The sequence below is a fragment of the Mus musculus genome, chromosome 19 (genome assembly GCF_000001635.26).
Source record: "Mus musculus strain C57BL/6J chromosome 19, GRCm38.p6 C57BL/6J".
Taxonomy (NCBI): Eukaryota; Metazoa; Chordata; class Mammalia; order Rodentia; family Muridae; genus Mus; species Mus musculus.
The window spans coordinates 34,023,289-34,042,863 of record NC_000085.6 but is presented as its reverse complement, the minus strand read 5'-3'; the positions used below and the strand labels follow the sequence as shown (position 1 = coordinate 34,042,863).

General features: G+C 38.5%; 1 protein-coding gene across 2 annotated transcripts in view; it reads right to left on the bottom strand.

The window, feature by feature from the left end:
• Window positions 1–19,575, bottom strand: part of Lipk (lipase, family member K) — a 39,650-nt gene that overhangs the window by 5,040 nt on the left and 15,035 nt on the right. For both annotated transcript variants that reach the window (NM_001205349.1, NM_172837.4), the window contains exons 6-8: window positions 10,500–10,636; window positions 3,663–3,809; window positions 2,416–2,487 (exon numbers count right to left, since the gene is read on the bottom strand). In NM_001205349.1, coding sequence (NP_001192278.1) covers window positions 2,416–2,487; window positions 3,663–3,809; window positions 10,500–10,636 — 356 coding nt within the window. The remainder of the gene's footprint in view (window positions 1–2,415; window positions 2,488–3,662; window positions 3,810–10,499; window positions 10,637–19,575) is intronic.

Sequence of the window (19,575 nt, the reverse complement as noted above, 5' to 3'; positions counted from 1 at the left end):
TTTGAATGAAAAGCTGCAGATAACAATACTAACAAATTCTACATTACACACTGGATTTCAGGAATTTATATCTGCATATGTTTATAGAAAAATTGGCCACAATTTCCAGCACTAAAAATGAGTATGTCTGTTATTAAACAACTTGCCACTTTACTATCTACCAGCAAGTGCCCTTGTGCTATTATGAATGCATTCCATTTTATTAAATGTGTTTGTCATTATTAGGAGAATATTCAGCAAGTGATGACTGCTTGCCATTTCTGAGCAGGACCAAGCCATGTGTCATGCTGTGAGTAAGATCTGTGAGCTAAGCTTTAGAAACAGTGGGAATGGCTGCCTTTACACCTTGGCATTCAGACTTTAAATATACGAGTAGAAGTATTCAGACACGTACAGTTTCCTTGATTCTGGGTTTTTTTTTTTTTTTTTTTTTTTTGCCATCTGTCACCCCTGTTGAATTAAGGAGGCAGATAAATCCACATTTATATGAAGCAGTTAATTTCATTATCTTGAGAAGAATTTCTCCTTATAGTTTTAATTCTTTTATTTTATAATTTTTTACTTCCATAGCATTATATATGTGTATATATATATATATATATATATATATATATATATATATATATATATATATATATAAAAATGCATACATTGCCATAAATGTTATATATATATATGGTTATGGAAGATATATACATATGTATGTATATATAAAATTATATTTTGTATGTGTGTTATAAAACCCTGTCTCAAAAAAGAAAACAAAATAAAAAAATTTCACACATTTTAAGCAATGTGAAGCAACAGTGCGTATTTTAGAATCTGGAGTCTAGTGTCTAATAACACGGTTTTATTCCCAGGCTTGAATGATGACCCAATCTCCTATGCAGGACAAGATATCTGTGCAATGTGAATGAAGGTAGCATCTGCCTGGACTGTAAGATTAACTAGGAAGATGTGTATAAGTCACCCAGTTCCTGGCAATGTGCAACATTGCCCTTTTTACTGAATCACTACAAATTAAGTATGTTTTGTTTAAAATGCTTGAGATTAGCTATGCTTTTGATTTCAGGGGCTTTAAAAACACATTTAAAAAAATTTGGAATATCTGCATGATTTTTATCAATTGAGCATGCCTAATCTGAAAACCCCCAATCCAAACTGCTCCAGAATCTAAGATTCTTCAGTGTAAGCAGTGGATTAGAGATATTCAACCAGTGCTATGGAGAGAGATGAGCAACAGCACCCTTGCTTTTGCTGTCGTCTTTGTAGATGCATAAGGCCTGGGCAGCAACATTTGTAGAATGGGTTGTAACTACCTTAATGGAAACATTTAAGAATCCAGTAAGATGAAGGAAATCATATAAAAAGAGGAAGAAGAGTATGTAGTAAGTTCCCAAGAACTGTGAACTTGAATTTGCATTTCCTAGGAAGACAGGACCACTCTTAGCTTGTTCCCATGTCCTCACCAGCAGTTGGTTCCATGCTTAGACCAGCATTCACTAATAAGAACACAAAATTGATCTCCACAAACTTTGCAGAAATCTCCAGTGTTTTTCCATACTATTTGTGACTGATTCCCATTTTCACCTTTAAAATGGGTCATAAGATATTAGTACATATGTTAAAATGCAAATTACTCTCTCATTTCCTCTCATACACAGATTGATGGGATTATGCTAATTTTGTTCAATTCTTTAAAAGGGTGGGACTGAAATTATTGATAGAGAATAAAAATTACTGATAAAAACAATATTACATAAAGAATTAATATGCACTCATACACATCTTGTCTCAAAAAGTTATGCAACATAATTGAACACGATTTATCTTGAACTTACCTGCTATTGAGTAATCTTATCAAATGAAATTGTAACTGTGAGCAAACCCACAAGCCATTCATCTATTTTAATACCTCCATAGAATTTCCTTTATTCAGAACAAATAATTCTTTCTGTACTCTGAAATGCCCCATGGGCTAACTGGATGATGAACAGGTCTTTCTGGAATAGGTTGTATTGATTTACATAAAGTTGTATCAAACCTAATGATTTCCCAGAAGAAGAAATAAAAGCCTTCCCCAAACAGGCTAAGTGAGGAACCTAAGGACAGGAACTCAGTCAGAATATGTGGAAATCAGGCTCTAAACCCAGACACTGAAGACAAGGAGAATAGATTGGGAGCAAAGGTAACCAAAAGGAGGAGTTGGTGTGGATTCTAGAAGCATCACCATGCTCGGTAGGTACATATACAACCTACACGGAACTCTCTGGAACTATACTTCAATGATCTTGTAGGTATTTGGATATGGAGGGAAAGAGAAAGAGAGGGAGAGGGAGAGAGAGAGAGAGAGAGAGAGAGAGAGAGAGAGAGAGAGAGAGAGAGAGAGAGAACACAAGACATAAGAACATGTACCTGGGCCCAGTGCAGCATGTTCTGAACAGATGTTCCTGCAGGACTCTGTGACAGATAAACATCCAAGCGACTCTGTAAAGAGATCATTTATCATCTTGAGGCCACTCAGACATGAAGTTCCACAAAAGCTGCAGTGCTGGTTATGTGTCTCTCTGATCTTCCTGATGTTATAACATTCCATAATCTAGTCCTTAGCTGACAGTCAAAAAAGGGATTTGGCCAAAGAGGGCCTCTATAGTCAAGGGCGTTGCTTTATTATGTCTTTATCAGACATTTGGGTCAACTTGCTTAGCTCAGCTTATGTGGCATGTTTTCATCTGCATGACATTCTTACATCCCCCTGATTAGCAAGCACAGATTCACTAAAGAACTGACTTGAGCATATGCAAAGGCAGTGGCTATGCTTTGCATAAAACAAGGCTTTTATAAAAAGCCTTGAGCCTGGCCATCAACCCTGCAATTCCAAATACTCAGGAGTCTGAGACAGAAGTATAATAAATTCAAGGCTCATTTGGGTTACATAGTGAGTTCAAGGCCAGCCTCGGCAACTTAGAGAGAATCTCTTATCTACAAAATAGAGGAAGAGCAGGCTCCTGGCCAGAGCTCTGAGATGAATGGAGACCATTGCTTGCTGTGTGCTACCTCTGGTTTCAAACAATCTGTGTCTAGCTGGGATGTGAGGAGTAACTTCTGAACTTTCCCTTCTTTGCCCTTCAAGTTAGCTACTTATATTTTGAAAGGAAAGGAGACCAGTTATGTTAGAATAAAAGAAATGTAACCACCCAACTCAGAACCTTTAATGCTAAGTTTCTAGCTGTGACTGGAAAGACAAATCTCTCTCTTTCAGTTAGTGGAAGGGTGATTCATAAGATAAGCATTTCCAAATTGCTCATGGATGTGGAATATCTATTTAAAATAAAAACAAATTGCAGAGTCTAGAACCACTCCCCAAGATTCCACTTTAGTAGGTCTAAAATAATCATAATTCTAATGAAAATAATGAGATTTTTTTATTGGTATATTTTTAGCCACAGCAAAAAATTGAAGCTATGTGAACAAGTCATTTTCTCCAGTTGTTTTTCTATATGATAGTCAACTCTCAACCCTGACTGGTTATGAAGACACTAATTACATTTCAAAAGACAAAACAGAAGCCATCTAATGTGGTTTACACAAAATCCAAAGTGAACTCTCAACCCCTTTGCAACAAAATCCTTGTTTTTCAGGAAGTGATTACTTATACCTACCATGTTTAAGTTTTGGGGATCAAATCCACTTAGAGAAAACAGGAAGTTGCTGCATAGCTGATGGAATAACTTCCGGTTGCACACTTTGGTAGCGATGAATTGTTCAAACCACGTGTGAGTGGAGAACATTTTGTCACCAAACAATACCTGAAAGATGGGCGTAGAACATCACTAACTGTCATAGGTAATGGATGTCGGGAGCAGAGAACGTTTGTCCATCCAGGCAAGGGTTGCACGGGCAGTAACAGTACCGATCCTGTGTGAAACCACAAGGCTTGTGAAATTTTATCTTTGTAATACTCCTAACTCCCATGAAACTTTTCATAAGACTCATTCATTGGGATGCTGTGGGCACGCTCCCTTAGAGAATAGGCTGCATTCTATTGGTAAATTAAATTGGTAAAACATTTCTACATGGTTTTAGACTCTCCTTATAACTCGAGAAGAATTTAGTTGCTGTTTGTCTAAATTTTCGTAACTATAACATAGGGGAAAGTGGACACCTCCTAAGCAGAATCATTGTGAAGGCGATAGTTTATATTTTGAAGACTAGCTACTTAAGTTCTTAGAAGCTAGCAAATAGTTTCAGAACAACAACTAGTGTCCTAACTAGTGTCCAACTGAAACAGGCAGTCAGGTTTTCCTCTCATGGTCCTTGAATGCTTTCCCAGAAATAAGAGCTTCCCCCTAAGCACTGCAACACTACTGATGAAATTTCAGGCAAGGACACAAATATGCTGAAGCTAAAAATCTATCACATCACAACACCAGAAAATATTGAATTCCCACGCATTGCCCATGTATATCAGTCAAATCTTGCTTTCATTTCATCAGAGTGAATTTCATATTATTAGGGTAACAAGTTATAGGGAAGGTGAAAGATCAGTTTTATTTCTTAAAAGTTTTAGAAACAACTAGTTACTATAAAAACTGTGACAGATTTCTTCTGAAATCCTTTATTAACTGATGATTACCACAGCAACTGAACAAGAATAATGCATATTTACTTTTATTGCAGTAATGCACTATAAAATTTTATCCTTTCTTTGGTAAGAGCCAGTAAATTTCTATGTGATATAACTTAATTCAGTTGTGAGTTTGAAAATGTTTTGTTTTATAGAAATTCCTATTTTTTAAAAAATATTTACTAGTCTATGAGCATATATGTATATATATATGTGTGTGTGTGTGTGTGTGTGTGTGTGTGTGTTTGTGTGTGTGTGTTGTGTGTGTGTAAGAGACATAGGAGGTAGGGAGGAAGAGAGGAGAGAGAAAGTATAACAAGATGGGAGAGGAGTAGGAAGAAGAAGAGAGTAATGTTGGGGAAGAATGATATTCTGTTAAGTTCAAATTTCTCAATTCCGCAGGTCAGAAGTCAATAATAGGCCATTGCAAAAGTCACCTAATTCATTCTGTTCTGTTTTTCATTTCGTCCTAATTACTACACAATCCTAGAAATTGCTCTACTCACCAAAGTGTAATTCTGTGTAACTGTCCCTACCGTAATTTAATAATCATGGCAGCACATGTTTACACTGTGAATTTATGTTTTAAAATAATACTGACACCTATTCAGTGTTCAATGTGTGAAAATCTGAATTCCCACAGGAATAAGTAATTCAACTACAAAGCATAGCTAGTCTGATTAACTTCATGCTTTTATTTTCTGTTTATCAATACTATTTTTGTCCATACATTGGAAAATGTACATGATATCAAATAGCCAGTATGTTTATGTAGTCAGCTACAAAAATACATGAAGAAAGAGGCCATATTTACCTCACAGGCCCTTGGTCTTTGTTCAGCTTTCCCAAATGCAGGGAGAAACTGTGCAATTCTCGTCTTTACTCCAATCCTATGGCCATCACTATGCATTACCCAAGGACAAAGAATTATCCCTTCATCCTGACTTAAAGGAGAGTTTAGTATAAAATTGCAGAAGCCCAGGACTCATTTAAAGAGGGACACATTACTGTGCACAAGCAATCAGCTTGATCCTGAAAAGATCATGTTTATCATGTGGTAACAGGCACACAGTTCCTGTAAGAATCTTCGCACCTTTGGGAGAATTGAGCCATTTTTGTTTTGTTGAAACAACAACAACAACAACAACACATCTCCATATTGTGGCTGTGGGCAAAACAGATGTGATGTTTCTATATGTCATTCAATGACTATACCAGCTTGACAAATGCTACACACTGTGTTAATGTGAACATATGACTTGCCTAACAAAACATTGGTTGCATTACTCCTCCAGAGGTCTACTCAGCTGGACAAGTATCTAGGTCTGGGTTTTTCTGACCAACATTGAAAAAGTTATGAAGCTAACTTTGACAAAGTATGCCTGTGATACCGGTACCTTGGAGGCAGAGGCAGGAGGATTGCCACAAATCAGAACCTGGTTTGTATAGCAAAATTCAAACTAGACAGGCCCAAACAAAGAACTACTACCATCCAAACAGCAAAGAAACCATTGCATATAATCAAAACGATCACTTTCTTTTAGTTGCCCAGTAACAATCATACTGAGGTTTAGCTCTAGCACTCATTTACAGAATGATTTGAGAAAGTTGGCTTTGCTTATCTGAGTCCCAAGCTTTTATTTCTAGGAAACAAAAATAGCAACAATTAAGTAAAGCAGAGAAAGTTAAAAGAGAAAAGGTTCAGTGTAAACTGCAGATTCAAAAGAAAATAGAGAGGCAACAATACAAAGAAATAAATGCCCAGAGGCAGGGTAGAGAGTGGAATGGCACAACAGTTAACCAAGGCCAAGTGCTCTGCACTGAACTCTAAAATAAACTTGATTATTATATTAACAATCTTATGCAACATGTGTTGCACATGAAGCATCAGTAAATAAATACCAAGTGCTCTGCATTGAACTCTAAAATAAGCTTGATTAATATATTAAAAATCTGATGCAATATGTGTTGTTCATGTTATTGACCAGGAATGATGCTTACCCATATTATCTCAGTGACTATCACAGTGTGGAAAATTCTATATAAATTTGAGAAGCACAGTTTAGGAGGATTGAATCACTGACAGCCACAAATGCACAAGACAGATACACAACAAGAGCCCAATTCTATACGACTCTAGTCCTTAGACCTGTCCTCAAGTGGATTAAACTAAATTTAATAAGAAAAATGGAGTCATTCCAAGAACAAGTGCTGACAGTGAGAAGTCAGTACACAGAATATTTTGCAGAATAGATCATATGGTAGGTACAAGTAAAACCTCTATGAGTCTTTACAAATTAAAACTCATGGTCTGGAGATATGGCTCAGTGCTTATGAGCACATACTGCTCTTTCCATGTTTGTTTCCCAGCACCAACAACTACAAATAACTAGATGCCCAACACTTACACCCTAGAAGAAATGAGTGAGTTCATTGATGCATATGCCTAGCCAATAGAGGATAATGAATAGACACCTGAATGGATTAAAAATAATAATAATGAACTGATAAGGAAAAATTTTTCATCAAAGAAAAGCTTATGGACAGTTGTATCATTGTTGAATTCTTCCATGCATCTATAGAAGAGTTAATACCAAATTTTCTAAAAGCATTCAAATTGAAAAAGAAGGAGTTCTTCCAAATTCAGACAAGGAAGCAACAAAATCAGAAAATTACAGATACATAATCTCTAATGAAAGGATGGAAATATGCCTAATACAAAACCTAGTAAATTAAATATATCACATGGAAAACATAATTTATTCCAATCAACTAACATTTGTCAAAATTAGCAAGAGTCGATATATGCAAATGAAAAAGCATGATATGACTGACCAGCAGGATGAAAGACAGCAGCAGCAGCAGCAGCAATAACAACAACAGAAAACACCAAGCAAACATATTATTGGTCTGGTGAGATGTCTCAGCACATAAGGGCACTTGTTTAAGCCTGGTGATCCGAATTTGATCCCTGGAACATATGTCATGTTGGAAGAGGAGAACCAACTCCACAAAGTTGTTCACAAACCAACCCACATACACTTTATGTCATATTATCCCCTTCCAATAATAAATTACAAAATCATGTTATCACCTCAATAGATCCAATACTTTTGAATACACTTGAACATTCTTTGACGATAAAAACTATAAATAAATTAGTGTGAGAGGGATATATGTTCAACATAATCAAATCCATACATATTAACCACACAGCTATCATCATCACAAATGAGGAAACCTGCAAGCTCTCTAGGATCAGAAACAAGATGATTGTCCACTGTCATTACGATATATAAACCAGGAGTGAAAGTTCTCAATAGAGCAATAAAGCATGACAAAGGAACAAAGAACATCATTTATCTATTTACTATCCATCTCTATTTATTGAGAAAGTATATTCAATACATAGATCCACCTGAACTGAAATTCATTCTGTAGCCAAGGTTGGCCTTAAACTTACCACCCCCCTGCCTCACACTCCTGACTTCTGAGGTTATAGACATGCACTATCTATCACACCTGATCATTTCTACAGTTTTGAAAGAGGAAATTTAACTTGTCATTATTTGCATATGATATGATCATACATATAAAAATATCACAGACTACCACAAAACTAAGTCAGATGCAAATATTGACACCCAATCAATGGACAGAACCTGGTGAGACATGTGGTTGAATTAGGGAAAGGCTGGAAGAAGCTGAGGAGGTGGGCCACCCTAGAGGAAGACTAGCAGTCTCAACTAACCTGGACCCCTGGGATCTCTCAGACACTGAGCCACCAACCAGGCACCATACACCAGTTGATATAAGGCCCTGCACACATATACAGCAGAGGACTGCCAGGTCTGGACTCAGTCAGAGAAGATGCACCTAACCCTTGAGAGACATGGAGCCCCAGGGAATAGGGAGGTCTGGTGGGGTGGGATGGGTGGAGGGGGGAGTGTGGGATGTGAAACAGTTAGAGAGTGGACCAGGAGGGGAATAAAGTCTGGACTTTAAAAAAAGAGAGAAAAACTATTAGTACTAATAAATGAATCCAACATAAAATCAATATGTGGACTTCAGTACCTTTTCTACATTCCAATAGAAAATTATTCTAAAAAGGAAATAAAGAAAGCATTCTCATTTAGGATAACCACAAAAAATAAAAAATAAGATATCTTAGAATATACTAGCAGGAAAATCTTTCTATAATGAGAAGTGTAAAGTGGATAAAAACAGAGGACATAAAAACTAGACATGCCCTTTGAATGTACTAAAAGACCCTATCAAAATTAATTAAAATGTAATTGCTATCACAACAACCATCCTATCTTCATAAAATAAGAAAAACATCCTAACATTCTTTTTAAAAAAAATTAGGTATTTTCTTCATTTACATTTCCAATGCTATCCCAAAAGTCCCCCATGCCCTCCTCCCCCACTCCCCTACCCACCCACTCCCACTTCTTGGCCCTGTTGTTCCCCTTTTCTGAGGCATATAAAGTTTGTAAGACCAATGGGTCTCTCTTTCCACTGATGGCCAACTAGGCCATCTTCTGATACATATGCAGTTAGAGACACGAGCTACAGTTAAACATCTAGAACAATATTGAGAGAAGAAGAAGTTGGAGACATACTACCTGATTTTGTGATACAATAGAAAGCTACATGGATAGCAATGGCATGGCATTGACATAGCAAACACACAGGCCAATGGAAGAGAATCTGGAGAAACTAGAAATAATGCCACATGTGATAGCCATGTGACCAAGAAACACCTACTGGGAAAGACTGGTCTCTTCAATACATCTTGACGCAAAGACTGGATGTGCACGAGCAGGAAACTGAAGCTATTCCTCTTACTGTACAGAAAAATAAACTGAAAAAAGATAAAGTTTTCATGCAAACCCCAAAACCCTCAGAAGAAAGTGTAGGAAAATTGTTTTGGGAAGTTAGAATTAACAAGGGATTTAAAAATAAGATTCCTCATATCATTGGAAACTATGGTGGTTTGAATATGCTTGGCCTAGGGAGTGGCACTATTTGGAGTCTTCTTCTGTCTGCTTTTGGATGAAGATGTAGACCTCTCAGCCTCTCCAGCCCCACATTTGTCTGGATGCTGCCATGCTCCTGCCATGATGATAATGAACTGAACCTCTGAACCTGTAGCCAGAGTTGCCTTGATCATGGTGTCTGTTCACAGCAGTAAAACCCTGACTAATACAGAAACAAAATCAAAAGTAGTCAGATAGGATTTTATAAAACTTGGAGGCTTCTGAATAGCAGAGGAAGCAACAAACGGCCACACGGAAAGGGAGAGAATATTTGCAAAATCTGATGTGGTTGACATTCAAAATATGCCAGGGATTCAGTTTAGTGACATAAAAATTCAATTAAATGGGGGGTAGAATTAAATAGATGTTCCTCAAAAGAAGTTACCTAAGCAATCTTCAAGTGTGTGTAAAAGAAATGCTTAGCCATCAGCAGCAAAATACATCGCAAAACCATAGGAAGCTATTTCACTCCACTTAGAAAACCCTTTATCAAAGTACTGCAGATGACAGGTACTGAATATGTGGGAAAAGGGAACTGAAGTTGGAACTGGAATAGGATTCCTCAGAAATAGCAAGTCAGATCTCACTTGAGCTGCGATTGGGAGGTGATACTGGAGAGATGTTCTGTAGACAGAGATAAAGACCCTAGAGCAGGAGGCATCAGGTCAAGTTCTCTGAGCTCACTGATAAGATAGGTCATCAGCAAACCTCCATGGAAGCTTGATCATCAATTTACACCCATAACAGTTTTAAAGATGCCATGGATTCTCTTGGTATCTATGGAAACAGGGGGATTTACAGTTCCTCCCTCTTTAGAGGAATTCACATACCTTGACAGCTTTCCTGGAAAGGGTGGTTAATTTTTTCATTGGGCTTCGAGTGTATTTTACTGTGGCCACTGGAGCTAGTGCGAAAAACAGCCTAATCTTTTTAGCCAGCTCTGGATTCGTAGAGAATGCTATGAACGCTGCAGGGAAAGAAGACATTAATTCACACAGACTTCCAATTATCTTGTCATTGCAAATCCTTATAAAGGTAGCTATATTGAAAACAAAACAAAACAAACTGTGAGGACTATTAATGTGGAGGAATTTTTAAATTTCTCAAGGGTACAATTGGCTCTTTCTTCTGTTCTTTGGGGGGTGGGGAGGGAGGAGGTACAGTGACATTGTGTAGAGCTTATATATTAAATGCAAGGGACCATACTGGCTTTAACCTTGGTGCAATATAAAACCAAGCTGTCATCTTGACTTCTAACTCAGTATCTGTGAACGTTACCTCCTTTTATGGATCAGAGTTTCTTAAATATGTGAGGATAACAATCTACAGAGAATGACTATTCTATGTGTATATGAGATTATGTATGCATGTACATATATATGCATTTTGTTTTGTACACATTAAAATATCACGCAGAAAATACATAAAATGACTCTTAAAGTGCTATTTGGTATTTTTATCCTTTGGGGGAAAAATTCCTGAATGCGATAATCAAAGAACTCTAAATATTGTAACCTTAGATATTTGGTTTTTTCTTTTTTTTTTTCTTTCCATTTTTTATTAGGTATTTAGCTCATTTACATTTCCAATGCTATACCTAAAGTCCCCCATACCCACCCACCCCCACTCCCCTACCCGCCCACTCCCCCTTTTTGGCCCTGGCGTTCCCCTGTTCTGGGGCATATAAAGTTTGTGTGTCCAATGGGCCTTTCTTTCCAGTGATGGCCGACTAGGCCATCTTTTGAGACATATGCAGCTAGAGTCAAGAGCTCCGGGGTACTGGTTAGTTCATAATGTTGATCCACCTATAGGGTTGCAGATCCCTTTAGCTCCTTGGGTACTTTCTCTAGCTCCTCCATTGGGAGCCCTGTGATCCATCCATTAGCTGACTGTGGGCATCCACTTCTGTGTTTGCTAGGCCCCGGCATAGTCTCACAAGAGACAGCCACATCTGGGTCCTTTCGATAAAATCTTGCTAGTGTATGCAATGGTGTCAGCGTTTGGATGCTGATTATGGGGTGGATCCCTGGATAAGGCAGTCTCTACATGGTCCATCCTTTCATCTCAGCTCCAAACTTTGTCTCTGTAACTCCTTCCAAGGGTGTTTTGTTCCCACTTCTAAGGAGGGGCATAGTGTCCACACTTCAGTCTTCATTTTTCTTGAGTTTCATGTGTTTAGGAAATTGTATCTTATATCTTGGGTATCCTAGGTTTTGGGCTAATATTCACTTATCAGTGAGTACATATTGTGTGAGTTCCTTTGTGAATGTGTTACCTCACTCAGGATGATGCCCTCCAGGTCCATCCATTTGGCTAGGAATTTCATAAATTCATTCTTTTTAATAGCTGAGTAGTACTCCATTGTGTAGATGTACCACATTTTCTGTATCCATTCCTCTGTTGAGGGGCATCTGGGTTCTTTCCAGCTTCTGGCTATTATAAATAAGGCTGCTATGAACATAGTGGAGCATGTGTCCTTCTTACCACTTGGGGCATCTTCTGGATATATGCCCAGGAGAGGTATTGCTGGATCCTCCGGTAGTACTATGTCCAATTTTCTGAGGAACCGCCAGACAGATTTCCAGAGTGGTTGTACAAGCCTGCAATCCCACCAACAATGGAGGAGTGTTCCTCTTTCTCCACATCTTCGCCAGCATCTGCTGTCACCTGAATTTTTGATCTTAGCCATTCTGACTGGTGTGAGGTGGAATCTCAGGGTTGCTTTGATTTGCATTTCCCTGATGATTAAGGATGTTGAACATTTTTTCAGGTGCTTCTCTGCCATTCGGTATTCCTCAGGTGAGAATTCTTTGTTCAGTTCTGAGCCCCATTTTTTAATGGGGTTATTTGATTTTCTGAAGTCCACCTTCTTGAGTTCTTTATATATGTTGGATATTAGTCCCCTATCTGATTTAGGATAGGTAAAGATCCTTTCCCAATCTGTTGGTGGTCTCTTTGTCTTATTGACGGTGTCTTTTGCCTTGCAGAAACTTTGGAGTTTCATTAGGTCCCATTTGTCAATTCTCCATCTTACAGCACAAGCCATTGCTGTTCTGTTCAGGAATTTTTCCCCTGTGCCCATATCTTCAAGGCTTTTCCCCACTTTCTCCTCTATAAGTTTCAGTGTCTCTGGTTTTATGTGAAGTTCTTTGATCCATTTAGATTTGACCTTAGTACAAGGAGATAAGTATGGATCGATTCGCATTCTTCTACATGATAACAACCAGTTGTGCCAGCACCAATTGTTGAAAATGCTGTCTTTCTTCCACTGGATGGTTTTAGCTCCCTTGTCGAAGATCAAGTGACCATAGGTGTGTGGGTTCATTTCTGGGTCTTCAATTCTATTCCATTGGTCTACTTGTCTGTCTCTATACCAGTACCATGCAATTTTTATCACAATTGCTCTGTAGTAAAGCTTTGGGTCAGGCATGGTGATTCCACCAGAGGTTCTTTTATCCTTGAGAAGAGTTTTTGCTATCCTAGGTTTTTTGTTATTCCAGATGAATTTGCAAATTGCTCCTTCTAATTCGTTGAAGAATTGAGTTGGAATTTTGATGGGGATTGCATTGAATCTGTAGATTGCTTTTGGCAAGATAGCCATTTTTACAATGTTGATCCTGCCAATCCATGAGCATGGGAGATCTTTCCATCTTCTGAGATCTTCTTTAATTTCTTTCTTCAGAGACTTGAAGTTTTTATCATACAGATCTTTCACTTCCTTAGTTAGAGTCACGCCGAGATATTTTATATTATTTGTGACTATTGAGAAGGGTGTTGTTTCCCTAATTTCTTTCTCAGCCTGTTTATTCTTTGTGTAGAGAAAGGCCATTGACTTGTTTGAGTTAATTTTATATCCAGCTACTTCACCGAAGCTGTTTATCAGGTTTAGGAGTTCTCTGGTGGAATTTTTAGGGTCACTTATATATAGTATCATATCATCTGCAAAAAGTGATATTTGACTTCCTCCTTTCCAATTTGTATCCCCTTGATCTCCTTTTGTTGTCGAATTGCTCTGGCTAATACTTCAAGTACTATGTTGAAAAGGTAGGGAGAAAGTGGGCAGCCTTGTCTAGTCCCTGATTTTAGTGGGATTGCTTCCAGCTTCTCTCCATTTACTTTGATGTTGGCTACTGGTTTGCTGTAGATTGCTTTTATCATGTTTAGGTATAGGCCTTGAATTCCTGATCTTTCCAGAACTTTTATCATGAATGGGTGTTGGATCTTGTCAAATGCTTTTTCTGCATCTAACGAGATGATCATGTGGTTTTTGTCTTTAAGTTTGTTTATATAGTGGATTACATTGATGGATTTTTGTATATTAAACCATCCCTGCATCCCTGGAATAAAACCTACTTGGTCAGGATGGATGATTGCTTTAATGTGTTCTTGGATTCGGTTAGCGAGAATTTTATTGAGGATTTTTGCATCGATATTCATAAGAGAAATTGGTCTGAAGTTCTCTATCTTTGTTGGATCTTTCTGTGGTTTAGGTATCAGAGTAATAGTGGCTTCATAAAATGAGTTGGGTAGAGTACTTTCTACTTCTATCTTGTGAAAAAGTTTGTGCAGAACTGGAATTAGATCTTCTTTGAAGGTCTGATAGATCTCTGCACTAAACCCGTCTGGTCCTGGGCTTTTTTTGGCTGGGAGACTATTTATAACTGCTTCTATTTCTTTAGGGGATATGGGACTGTTTAGAAGGTCAACTTGATCCTGATTCAACTTTGGTACCTGGTATCTGTCCAGAAATTTGTCCATTTCGTCCAGGTTTTCCAGTTTTGTTGAGTATAGCCTTTTGTAGAAGGATCTGATGGTGTTTTGGATTTCTTCAGGATCTGTTGTTATGTCTCCCTTTTCAGTTCTGATTTTGTTAATTAGGATTTTGTCTCTGTGCCCTCTAGTGAGTCTAGCTAAGGGTTTATCTATCTTGTTGATTTTCTCAAAGAACCAACTCCTCGTTTGGTTAATTCTTTGAATAGTTCTTCTTGTTTCCACTTGGTTGATTTCACCCCTGAGTTTGATTATTTCCTGCCGTCTACTCCTCTTGGGTGAATTTGCTTCCTTTTTTTCTAGAGCTTTTAGATGTGTTGTCAAGCTGCTCGTATGTGCTCTCTCCCGTTTCTTCATGGAGGCACTCAGAGCTATGAGTTTCCCTCTTAGAAATGCTTTCATTGTGTCCCAAAGGTTTGGGTACGTTGTGGCTTCATTTTCATTAAACTCTAAAAAGTCTTTAATTTCTTTCTTTATTCCTTCCTTGACCAAGGTATCATTGAGAAGAGTGTTGTTCAGTTTCCACGTGAGTGTTGGCTTTCTGTTATTTTTTTTGTTATTGAAGATCAGCCTTAGTGCATGGTGATCTGATAGGATACATGGGAAAATTTCAATATTTTTGAGTCTGTTGAGGCCTGTTTTGTGACCTATTATGTGGTCAATTTTGGAGAAGGTACCATGAGGTGCTGAGAAGAAGGTATATCCTTTTGTTTTAGGATAAAATGTTCTGTAGATATCTGTCAGATCCATTTGTTTAATCACTTCTGTTAGTTTTAGTGTGTCCCTGTTTAGTTTCTGTTTCCATGATCTGTCCATTGGTGAAAGTGGTGTGTTGAAGTCTCCCACTATTATCGTGTGAGGTGCAATGTGTGCTTTGAGCTTTACTAAAGTTTCTTTAATGAATGTGGCTGCCCTTGTATTTGGAGCATAGATATTCAGAATTGAGAGTTCCTCTTGGAGGATTTTACCTTTGATGAGAACGAAGTGCCCCTCCTTGTCTTTTTTGATGACTTTGGGTTGGAAGTCAATCTTATCAGATATTAGGATGGCTACTCCAGCTTGTTTCTTCATACCATTTGCTTGGAAAATTGTTTTCCAGCCTTTTATTCTGAGGTAGTGTCTATCTTTTTCTCTGAGATGTGTCTCCTGTAAACAGCAAAATGTTGGGTCTTGTTTGTGTAGCCAGTTTGTTAGTCTATGTCTTTTTATTGGGGAGTTGAGACCATTGATGTTAAGAGATATTAAGGAAAAGTAATTGTCGCTTCGTGTTATTTTTGTTGTTAAAGTTGGCATTCTGTTCTTGTGGCTGTCTTCTTTTAGGTTTGTTGAGGGATTACCTTCTTGTTTTTTCTAGGGCATTGTTCCCGTTCTTGTATTGGTTTTTTTCTGTTATTAACCTTTGAAGGGCTGGATTCGTGGAGAGATAATGTGTGAATTTGGTTTTGTCGTGGAATACTTTGGTTTCTCCATCTATGGTAATTGAGAGTTTGGCTGGGTATAGTAGCCTGGGCTGGAATTTGTGTTCTCTTAGTGTCTGTATAACATCTGTCCAGGCTCTTCTGGCTTTCATAGTCTCTGGTGAAAAATCTGGTGTAATTCTGATAGGCTTGCCTTTGTATGTTACTTGACCTTTATCCCTTACTGCTTTTAGTATTCTATCTTTATTTAGTGCATTTGTTGTTCTGATTATTATGTGTCGGGAGGAATTTCTTTTCTGGTCCAGTCTATTTGGAGTTCTGTAGGCTTCTTGTATGTTCATAGGTATCTCTTTCTTTATATTTGGGAAGTTTTCTTCAATAATTTTGTTGAAGATATTTGCTGGTCCTTTGAGTTGAAAATCTTCATTCTCATCCACTCCTATTATCCGTAGGTTTGGTCTTCTCATTGTGTCCTGGATTTCCTGCATATTTTGAGTTAGGATCTTTTTGCATTTTCCATTTTCTTTGATTGTTGTGCCGATGTTCTCTATGGAATCTTCTGCACCTGAGATTCTCTCTTCCATCTCTTGTATTCTGTTGCTGATGCTCAAATCTATGGTTCCAGATTTCTTTCCTAGGGTTTCTATCTCCAGTGTTGCCTCACTTTGTGTTTTCTTTATTGTTTCTACTTCCCTTTTTAGGTCTAGTATGGTTTTGTTCATTTCCATCACCTGTTTGTATGTTTTTTCCTCTTTTTCTGTAAGGACTTCTACCTGTTTGATTGTGTTTTCCTGTTTTTCTTTAAGGACTTGTAACTCTTCAGCAGTGTTCTCCTGTATTTCTTTAAGTGATTTATTAAAGTCCTTCTTGATGTCCTCTACCATCATCATGAGATATGCTTTTAAATCTAGGTCTAGGTTTTCGGGTGTGTTGGGGTGCCCTGGACTGGGCGAAGTGGGAGTGCTGGGTTCTGATGATGGTGAGTGGTCTTGGTTCCTGTTAGTAGGATTCCTACGTTTACCTTTCGCCATCTGGTAATCTCTGGAGTTAGTAGTTATAGTTGACTCTGTTTAGAGATTGTTCTTCTGGTGATTCTGTTACCGTCTCTCAGCAGACCTGGGAGACAGATTCTCTCCTCTGAGTTTCAGTGCTCAGAGCACTCTGCTGGCAAGCTCTCTTACAGGGAAGGTGTGCAGATATCTTGTTTTTGGACCTCCTCCTGGTCGAAGAAGAAGGCCCAAAACAGGGCCTCTCTCAGAAGCTGTGTTGCTTTGGCAGTTCCCAGAAGCTGTCAGCTTCTGTGGTGCAGACTCTCACCTGTGCAGACTAAATTCCTAAGTTCCAGGGAGTCCTAGAACCAAGATGGTGACCGCTGCTCCTGAGGCTGAGGCCGCCTCACGAGCCAGGCGGACACCTGTCCTCTGGTCCGGACGGTGGCCGGCTGTCTGCGGCCCGCCAAGGGTGCTGCCTCAGCGGCTCTGTGCTTCCGCCCGTCCCAGAAGCTGTCTGGTTCTCTGGTGCACCCTCTAACCTGTTCAGACTAATTTCCTAGGTCCTGCGGAGTCCCGGAACCCAGATGGCGACCGCTGCTGCTGAGGCTGAGCGGTTTTTCCTTTTTTATTAGATATTTTCTTTATTTTCATTTCAAATTTTATCCCCTTTCCTCATTTCCCCTCCAAAACCCCCTATCCTCTCCCCCCTCCCTCGCTCACTAACCCACCTACTCCTGCTTTCCTGTCCTGGCATTCCCATTTTTCAGCAAGAGTAAAGAAGTGAGAGGCCTGAGAGGCCCTGTGGCTCTATCATCATGCTCTCCAGCTTGACTCATGGCCTTGCTAGCAAAGAGAGATGGCTCAGTGTTTAAGAGAACTGACTGCTCTTCCAAAGGTCCTGAGTTCAATTCCCAGCAACCACATGGTGGCTCACAACCATCTGTAATGGAATCTGATGCTCTCTTCTGGTGTGTCTCAAGAGAGAAACAGTATACTCATATAGACAAAAATAAATAAATATTTGAAGAAGAAGAAGAAGAAGAAGAAGAAGAAGAAGAAGAAGAAGAAGAAGAAGAAGAAGAAGAAAGACCAGCCAGCCATAGTCTGCTATGGTCTGATAGGGTGCATGGGATTATTTCAATCTTCTTGTTATCTGTTGAGGCCTGTTTTATGACCATTTATATGGTCAATTATGGAGAACGCACCATGAGGTGTTGAGAAGAAGGTATATTCTTTTATTTTATGATGAAATGTTTTATAGATACCTGTTAAATACATTTGGTTCATAACTTCTGTTAGTTTCACTGTGTCTCTGTTTAGTTTGTGTTTGTATGATCTGTCCATTGCTGAGAGTGGTGTGTTGAAGTCTCCCACTATTAATGTGTAAGGTGCAATGTGTGCTTTGAGCTTTAGTAAAGTTTCTTTTATGAACGTGGGTGCCCTTGCACTTGGAACACAGATGTTCAGAATTGAGAGTCCATTTTGATGGATTTGTATGAAGACTTGGCAGATGAGTTTGTGTCCTTCCTTATCTTTTTTTATAACTTTTGGTTGAAAGTTGATTTTATTCAATATTAGGATGGCTACTTCAGCTTGTTTCTTGGAACCATTAGCTTAGAAAATTGTTTTTCAGCCTTTTACTTCTAATGAAAATGAAGGCACAACATACCAAAACTTATGGGACACAACAAACGCAGTGCTAAGAGGAAAACTCAGCTGTAAGTGCCTCAAAAAAGAAACTGGAGAGAGCATACACGAGCAGCTTGACAGCACACCTGAAAGCTCTAGAACAAAAAGAAACAAATACACCCAAGAGGAGTAGAGAACAGGAAATAATCAAACTCTGGGCTGAAATCAACCAAGTAGAAACAAAAGGAACTATACAAAGAATCAACAAAACCAGGAGCTGGTTCTTTGAGAAAATAACAAGATAAACCCTTAACCAGACTAATCAGAGGATACAAAGATACTATACAAATTAATAAAATCAGAAATGAAAAGGGAGACATAACAACAGAAAACGAGGAAATTCAAGCTATCATTAGATCCTACTACAAAAGCCTATAAAACTGAAAACAAAACTGAAAAATCTGGATTCTTGCACAATTTTATAGACAGATACCAGGTGCCAAAGTTAAATCAGGATCAGATAACCGATCTAAACTGTCCTATAATCCCTAAAGAAATGGCAGCAGTCATTAAAGGTCTCTCAACCAAAATAAGCCTAGGATCAGATCATGTTAGTGCAGAATTCTATCAGACCTAATATGAATATTCTTCAAACTATTGCACAAAATAGAAACAGAAGGAACACTATCCAATTTGTTCTATGAAGACACAACTACACTTATACCTAAACTACACAAAGGCTCAACAAAGAGAACTTCAAACCAATTTTCCTTATGAATATTGATGCAAAAATACTCTATAAAATTCTTTCCAACCGAATCTAAGAACCCATCAAAACAATACAGAGGCAGATGCTTGCAGCCAACCATTGGCCTGAGCATAGGGTCCCCAATGGAGGAGTTAGATAAAGGACTGAAGGAGTTGAAGGAGTTTACAACCCCATAGGAAGAACAATGTCAACCAACCAGACCCCCCAGAGCTCCCAGGGACTGAACCACCAACCAAAGAGTACACATGGAGGGGCCATGGCTCTAGCTGCATATGCAGCAGAGGATGGCCTTGTTGGGTATCAATGGGAGAAGAGGCCCTTGGTCCTG